The sequence below is a fragment of the Morus notabilis genome, unplaced genomic scaffold (assembly GCF_000414095.1).
Source record: "Morus notabilis unplaced genomic scaffold, ASM41409v2 Scaffold966, whole genome shotgun sequence".
In the NCBI taxonomy this organism is placed as follows: Eukaryota; Viridiplantae; Streptophyta; class Magnoliopsida; order Rosales; family Moraceae; genus Morus; species Morus notabilis.
Window position 1 is genome coordinate 168,439 of NW_010364907.1, and position 8,238 is coordinate 176,676.

Genomic DNA, 8,238 nt, shown 5'->3' on the forward strand with positions numbered 1-8,238 from the left:
TTTTCTCAGTTTATGCCTCTGTTTCTAGAAATTAACAATATAATTTTTGAACTCAATAAATATGTTTCAATTTCACCCTCTTACATATTTTGTACAAAAAAAATCAGAAAGACAAAAATAACCTTATATAATGACCTATTTTTTTATTATAGAAAGACAAGAATATATCTTTTGGAAGGTAGAATATTTACCTTCATATGTGTAATCCATGGACACACACACGGACTAGATTACATTCATACGTGTAATCCTTGTTGATGCTAATTGTGTAGGTTTGTCGGTAGTTACTAGGAATATAAAATTGAAACATCGATCTTTAACTAATAGAGAGTTCATTTGGCAGGTACAAAAGGTAAGTAAAATTCTATGTTCCCTTGAGAAAATTTCTGCAGATCTTCTCCCAGCACTTCTTATCTGGCTCAGTTATTTTCAGCACAATCTTCGCATTTTCAGCAAAACCTCTCTGTAATCAAGTTCTAAATCTAATTAATAAATGTAAATGAAAAGGTAATAAATAAGTAAAAGAAAGAGTATAAGGTTAATCTCATTTGTCCTCTTTTGAACTTTAGAATCATTTTCAATTTGTCTTTAGAACTTTAAAAACTCTCACTTTGCCCTTTTAATTTTGAATTAGTCACACGTTACTCCTTTGTTAGAGTTTTTATTAAAAACAGACAAAAAAAGGAGATTAAGTGTGATCATGAGGACTTTTTTTAATTTGCTTTTAATAGGAAGACCACCTGATTGCACTACCCCCTTTGTTTAGTATGTTTTTGACAAAAATTCTAATAGAGGAGGTTAAATAGTACTAATGTAAAACTTAGGAGAGAAAATGTGAGTTTTTAAAGTTTAGTAGACAAAATAGAAATAATCTAAAGTATGAGGGACACATGTGGAAATAAACCAAAAGTACATCACAAATTAGTATTTGATTATATGATGAAGATCAAATCATAGCTTTAATATTTAAGATTTTATAAGAGTTTATGTTATTTGAAATTAGGTTTAGTTTTCCATTTATCAAGGTTTCTTATTTTGTTTTGGTTTACTTTCCTACTTCGTTATTTGGTTTGCCGATAAATATAGTAGCATTGTATTTCATTGCAGACAATGGTTAATGAATATTGGAATTAGTATTTATCTCTCTTTGAGTTCCTATTTCACTATCCAAACCCTCTCTATTTCCCTGTCTTGTGGCTTTTTTTCTCTTTCTTGAGTCTATTTTTCTATCTCTATTTCTTTCTCTTTTTGATTTTACATCACTATATATAGTGTGTGTGTGTGTATATATATATATATATATATATCTATACCTCTATGGAGCCATTATTTAGTAGGCGATCAATGAGATTATCAAGTATGTCTTTGGTGTATTCTGGATGACCTTGAATACCAAGGATGTGGTTTTCAATGGCAAACATTTCAACCCCAGTTTTGTCTGAATATCCAATCACATTAGCTCCCAAAGGAACCTCCCAAACCTCATCTTGGTGGCACTCTATGATTGAAAGAGAAGAGGGGATTTCATCCAAGTCTTCAAGGAAGCTTCTGAAAGGTGTCAAATCCTTCACTATTTTTACCTTCCTTATCCCAACATCCCACCCACTATTAGCTTTCCCTCCCTCCCCCCCCAATGCCCTGCAAAGAACCTGAAAAAAAAAAAAAACAAAAAAAAAAAAACAAAGAAAAGAAAAGTACATTACTTTTATTTTATCAAAGTAGGTATTTATCAAAACCAATTGTTAATACTTCGATATATAAATACAATCTAATGAAAATCTGAGAATTCACACTGGAGGGCTACCATGTATCAAACCATTCTATCAAAATTTCAAAATCCAAATAATTTCTTAAAGTTCATATTTTTTTTTTTTAATGTAGGTTTTTAATATTGGATTAAACTCAATTATAGTCGTGGTCCATTTGGAAAAAGAAACTAAGCGAATTAACTATAAATACATACTTAAAAAGTACAAAGAGATAAAAAAAAAATTATAATAAAATTCACTATTAATTTAGTTCGAAGTTTTAGTTTACTTCATATCTTTTATCTTTTATGGCTCCGTCACTAATTCCACGAAAACATTTTCCCATGAAATAAAGTTAGAAAAGGGGAAAAAAATAGTTATTCCCAAATAATTGCTTCTATATATATATATATATATATATATGTACACTTTAAAAATACTCAAAGTAGTACCTGATGACCAAAGCAAATTCCAAGGACTTTCTTGCCCATGGAATCCAAAGTCTGCAAGAGAAAGCAGAGCTTGATAATCCATGAGTCATTTCCATAAGCATCGTACGGACTTCCACTAATCACAAAGCCATCATAGTTGTCCAACTCGCTCATCTCAGGAAACTCTCTCTCCACAACCCTGAACAAGTCCCACCTCTCGCCTTCTTCCCCGAAAGCCGCCACGAACACGTTGAAGTAGCCTCCGTACGTCTTCTTCACGTACTCCGAGTCCCTCGCCGCGAGAAGAAGAGCAAATCTTTTCTCAACCTCCTTCATGGTCTTCAATGCCAACACAAAATATATATGTATTATTTGATCAATCCAAATTAACCCTAGAATATGCAGAGACGTAGTGTTGTTAATATAAGCTAAGAAAGTACTATACATTGTAGAAATGGTTTGGAGATAGGCTCTATTTATAGGACGCTAAAGTTCTTTTGAAGTTTGATATATAGCGTGGAAGCTTCTTCAATGGCGTTCTTACCTTTTTCTTTTATTTAAATTTGTTTTCTTTTGTTTTTTGGGCTTATTTAACTATAATCTTTAAACATGTGTTTATTACTATTTATATATACCGCGTAATGCGTGAGTGGAAGAATTTGCACGTGAATCTCTAATCAGTTAAGGATTAATATTTAATAGTAACTGATATACTATTAGTAGTGGTGTATATTAATATAGTTTTTATACCTGTCTAGAATCCGAATTATCCAAGATGATTTTCCCTTTCTTTTATCTTTCTTGATGGAAATTTTGCGCACTATTTAGTTAGAAAAATTTGTAGAGAGAATAAAGGATATTTGAATACATAGAATGGCATTTGGATGTGGTTCAAGTTCTGGGTAGTTTCATTCCCACACAATGGTTTTTGAGCTTAAAATAAGTATAGTTGTACAACTTCTTATAAATAATAATAATTATTGAGAAAAGTGCATGTGTGTTGTCCTATAGGAAAAGTGGATGAGAATGTGAAATAGTTTATATACATGAAATGACTTAAAACTCAATAGGTTAACCTTTTGGGTCAAATTGGGCTCTTAAAATGTATTGGGTCAGTTTCGCATGCGGTATCTTCCCAACAAAGTGGTATCAGAGTCGATGCTGCGATCACACTCGATTACAGTTCTCACATTGTCTCCCGTGGAGAGTTGGTGTTCCCGCAATTGGTACCATTGCAGGTGCAGATGGTGGAACATTTTAGGGACTCACATGCTTTTAACTTCTTTCCCATGTTCGAGTTGGCTCCTATTTGGAGTGTGCTGCTTGGATGTGTCAGCTATTAGAAACTTTCAAATAGAAAAAATAAATAAAAATAAAAGAAGCTCTCAATCAATATGAGCTAGGAAAAACAAATCTACAAATTTGTAAATCTCTCAACAAATTTGTGGAAATAAATGTTGATGAGAAGCTACTTATTAATTAAATCATATGACAAGATTCATTACAAGATAAGATACATATCAAGCTACAATTGAGCTGTTGTTTAAGAAACTTGAAAAACTTTGCACTTGAAGAAAGAGCTAGAAAAAGAATTTTTAAGTATATTGTGGAATGTATGTAGGAATCATTATGTACATGATACATCCATTTCTAGATCAACGAGTGAATCACAATATTATTCATCTTTTTCTTCTCCCATATTAGCCTGAAAATGCGTAATTGTGGCAACTCTATCTTTCCGAACATAAGTATTCCCAACTGAGTTTCTTCTTTATTCTTTCTCATGAATTGGGACATCATTGCCGAAAAAATTAGAGTTCAATATTATATTTGAGAATATAGACTCGAATAGTATATTTCCGAATATTCGTGTTCTACAAATTATGCCGAATTTCATAACCAATTTGCCCTAGAGACACCGTGTTTGAATTAGAATGTATTTTCTTTATCGTGGATTCCCTAGTGGAAAATTTGTAATTAGTATTTTTATTCTTTTAGCTCGCTAAGCCTTTTGTGAACTTTATCATATTCCTTCAGTAAACTGTATCCTTATTATACTGCAGGAATATCAACTTTGGTTGGGATTCTATGGAAAAAGAAAAAGAAAAAAGAAAAAAAGAAAAGAATTACCTTACACCAAGTTATATCATTTAATTTAATTTATTGGTTCTTCGAATTAACATATGAAACGTGCGTGATATTTAACTTGCTAAATAACAAACATTAAAGCATCAATCGGTTTTGAACGCCTAACCTTACTGTGTGTCACATAATCTTTAGTGGAGTGTTGACCTAATTCCGAGATTAAATAATGTCGTGTGATTAAGCATGTCTAATTTGGTTGATTAAATACAAAATATAAATTTATAGAAGTAGTTAAAATGCCAAATTAGAATTCTAAAATTTTGTACGCTTATAAATTCTAATATTTTAGAATTTTTTTTTGACGCTTTAGGAAAATTATTTTTCTTTACCTGATCATTCCTTGAATAAGGTTCAACCCTCCCTCTCTATAAATAGTCTTTTTTTTTTTTTTTTTTTTTTAATATTTGTGGAAAGAGAGTTTTTTCTTCCTTAGCCTGTACACATTTCGGAGCTCATGACAATCACAACATGTCAACAACAACATGAGAAAGTGATTCTCTCAACTGTTGCAAAAAAAGGCAGCATATATAAAATAGTAATGTCTCATGGAAAGCATATTATATATTAACGATTTTGGGGGGCTGCAGACAAGTAGGATCAACTTTGGAATATTGATGTTGCAAAGTATCATAACTTCTAAAGGGTCTAGGTTCAATATTACGGCCAAATGTGAAAATAACCCATTTTCCATTTGCAATATTCCAGGAATAATGTTTGGCTATGATGCTTAATTGTTTAGTTCAAGTTATTCTGGATGGTGGAGACGACACATACATATACACACACACACACACTTATATATATATATATATATATATATATATATATATAGCTACATCCTATAAACTGTGCATACAAAAAATTAGTTTAAAATTAGGGAGAATTGAAAAGAAAAGTATACGTTTGCTTTTAATATTTCATGGAATCATGCAGATTAGGTAGAGCATTTTACAGAAATCAAAGGATATTGAGCCTAACTCAACCTAACAAAACCTGGTTTTTGTGATTTAAAAGTTCAAAAGGTGTCTTGTTGGACAACAAGGGTGAGGAGATGCGATTAATTAAATAGACCACTGTCATAACACAATCACCCCAATAACAAAGTGGGACACAAGATTGAAAAAGAAAGGCGCGTGCCACATTAAGGATATGTTGATGTTTGCGTTCAACAACGGAATTTTGTTCCGGTGTGTCAACACAAGAATGATAAGGAAGGATGTCTTTAGAGCGGAAAAAATCAGTGAAAGCTAACTCAGGAGCATTATTAGAACGGACAGATTTTATATGAGTGCCATATTGAGTTTGAATAAGAGTGTAAAAATCTAGAAAAATGGTAAGCACGTCAGATTTTGCATGCAAAAGATAAACCCAAGTAGCTTTAGTGCGATCATCAACAATAGTGAGGAAATATTGATACCCAAAGGTAGTTGCAACATGAAAGAGCCCCAAATATCAATATGTATCAAATCAAAGGGCTTATCAGACACATGGTTATGCGAAATAAACGGATGACGTTTTTGCTTAGCCATGTGACAGATGCGACAATGAGATGAAAAATTTGAAAGAGAACAGGGAATTTGTAATTCATTATGAAGCATTTCAAGTTTTACAGGAGATGGATGTCCTAGGCAAAAATGCCATACATCATGCTTTGACAATACAGAACAAGAAAACATGGAATTACAAATTAGAGCTCCTAGTTCTAAAAAGTAAAGATTGTTGTGTCTGCTACCCCTCCCAATCATCAAGCCCCGAGTAAGGTCCTGAATGATACAAGAAGCAGAAGAAAAATTAACACAACAGGAATGGTTGAGGGGAAGAGCACTCACGCTGAGAAGATTAAAAGAGAATAGGAGAACAAATAAGATGTTGTGCAAAATCAAAGAATCGGATAAAGGACAGTACCAATTCGAGTAATATCAACAGTCTGACCATTAGGAAGGGTGACTGTGGTGTGGTGAATTATTTTTTAGTGAGAAGAGAGAGAGAGAGAGAGAGCAACATACATGGTGTGTGGCACCAGTATCAATAACTCAAGTTTAGGGCGGAATAGATGGATGTGAAAGAGAAAGAACATTGGAGAGATTACAATTGACATGGGACATAGAAGGATCCATAGCCGATTGAGATCCAGATGTAGAGGCACCACGAAGCTGAAGTTGTGAGCTGAGGTAGGCAATGAGTTGCTGAACCTTATTAGTGGAGAACTGGTCAGACGGAGGAGAGAAAGTTGTTGTTGTAGCAGCGGTAGAAGCAGAGGTATAGTGAGGCGAGAAGTCTCAGATATGGATTGAATAGAGCTCTGGTGGGCTTGGGCCTTGGGCTTGGGCTTGTAACCATGTGTGAAACCATGAAGTTTGTAGCACTGATCCACAGAATGGCCCGTTAGTCCACAATGAGAACAGATCAGACGGTCACGTCTGGGCCAAGACTAAGAAGATGAAACTGCCGCAACAGGAACATTTGGAGTCGGAAGAATGGGTGGTTATGATGAAGGGACGCTAAAGACTAAAGAATCCCTTAGAGCAGTGGGAATGGAGCCGATGGTACATTGTCGTTCCTCCTGAACGACCAGATTGAACACCTTTGCAACAGAGGGCAAAGGATCTAGTATTAAGATTTGGCCTCTTGTCCCAGAATATGAGTCATTGAGACCCATGAAAAATTGCATCACATGCTCCTGTTCTTGATAATCCATCCATGCCTCCATACCTCCACATTGATAAACGGGAACGGGTTGAAAATTCTTAAGTTCATCCCAAAGAATTTTCAGTCGAGTGAAATAAGTGTTGAGATCCAGAGAGCCCTGTGATAGACCATGAAGCTGTTGTTTGATCTGAAAAATGCATGGAGCATTACTCTGACGAAATCGTTCATGGAGATCAGCCCAAACCGCGTGAGCGCTGTCAAGGTAAAGAAGACTGTTAGCAATCTCCTTGGAGACAGTATTAAGCAACCAAGAGGTCATCATACTATTGCACCGAGACCAAATACTAGTGGTGGGATCAACGGAGGCGGGCTGCTGAAGAGAACCATCAACAAATCCGAGCTTATTTTTAGCATTGAGTGCCATAAGCATGGCACGACTCCAGGTATTGTAGTTCGGACCAGTGAGTATATGAGAGACAAGAGTTAATCTTGGGTGATCGCCATTGTGAAAAAAAAGGGCGATTGATGTTATCCATGGCAGCTGGAACTGGAATAGATTGGGTAGTAGGAGAAGAAGTAGGGTTGAGAGGTTGAAGCCGATTTGTGTTATTATTGTTATTCTGGCCACCATGAGCCATGGGTCAGAAGGAAGGAGAAGAAATGGGCCAGAAGAGAGAAGAAGAAAGAGCAGAGAATTAAATCTCTGATACCATATTAGAGAGTAATGAAAGACAGTTTTTTATTCTTCTTCATTTCTCTTTCATTCTTCTCTAATATTAGTATACAAGCATTGTTTTTAGGTCAAATATATTTTATTTAGAGAAACTGGTTCTCTGCAACTAGCTAGCATTCATACCGATAATAATAAGAATAATAATAATAATAATGAAAAACCACTGGTGCTTGGACGTAGCAGTGATATACACCTCAAAATAAAAGAGAGATTCAATTCTAGGTCTCTAATTTAAAGAATTAGGAGTACAAGGATTTAGATGCCTTAGAAGATAATCGAATCATTCTATATTTATTTTCTAGCTTTGATATTTGTTGGGGTCATATATCGCTTAATCTCAACCGTGTACATGTCAACTCGAATTAATTAAGCATAAAGACGATCAACTAAGGAGACCTTACAGAAGGATTCAACAACCCAAGACAGCTAAAATAGCTCAGATCCAAGTTCAACCTGGAACGACTGCAACATCTGGAGTGAACTACGATTGCTCAATAGAGTCCAATGCTCCAAAAAATATTCCAAGAATCTT

At 34.5% G+C, this 8,238-nt stretch overlaps 2 protein-coding genes across 2 annotated transcripts; both read right to left on the reverse strand.

Annotated features, from left to right (window-relative positions):
* Positions 1-205: 205 nt before the first annotated feature.
* LOC21391927 (gamma-glutamyl peptidase 3) lies at positions 206-2,601 on the reverse strand. The gene is made up of 3 exons (XM_010107110.2): positions 2,201-2,601; positions 1,314-1,649; positions 206-463 (listed from the first exon to the last, which is right to left on the reverse strand). The coding sequence occupies exons 1-3, from the start codon at positions 2,513-2,515 to the stop codon at positions 365-367; spliced, it is 750 nt and encodes a 249-aa protein (XP_010105412.1). The 5' UTR covers positions 2,516-2,601; the 3' UTR covers positions 206-364.
* A 4,208-nt stretch (positions 2,602-6,809) lies between these two features.
* Positions 6,810-7,397, reverse strand: LOC112093336. Its single transcript, XM_024171543.1, has one exon. The coding sequence runs from the start codon at positions 7,395-7,397 to the stop codon at positions 6,810-6,812; it is 588 nt and encodes a 195-aa protein (XP_024027311.1).
* Positions 7,398-8,238: the final 841 nt, after the last annotated feature.

Bases quoted from the DNA above. Each gene is read 5' to 3' on its own strand.
- LOC21391927 (XM_010107110.2), bottom strand. From the start codon at position 2,515: ATGAAGGAGGTTGAGAAAAGATTTGCTCTTCTTCTCGCGGCGAGGGAC. The intron at 1,650-2,200 runs GTACTACTTTGA...TTTTTTTTTCAG, and splicing joins GAATTTGCTTTGGTCATCAG to GTTCTTTGCAGGGCATTGGG. The intron at 464-1,313 runs GTATAGATATAT...ACTTGATTACAG, and splicing joins TAAATAATGGCTCCATAGAG to AGAGGTTTTGCTGAAAATGC.
- LOC112093336 (XM_024171543.1), bottom strand. From the start codon at position 7,397: ATGGCACTCAATGCTAAAAATAAGCTCGGATTTGTTGATGGTTCTCTT.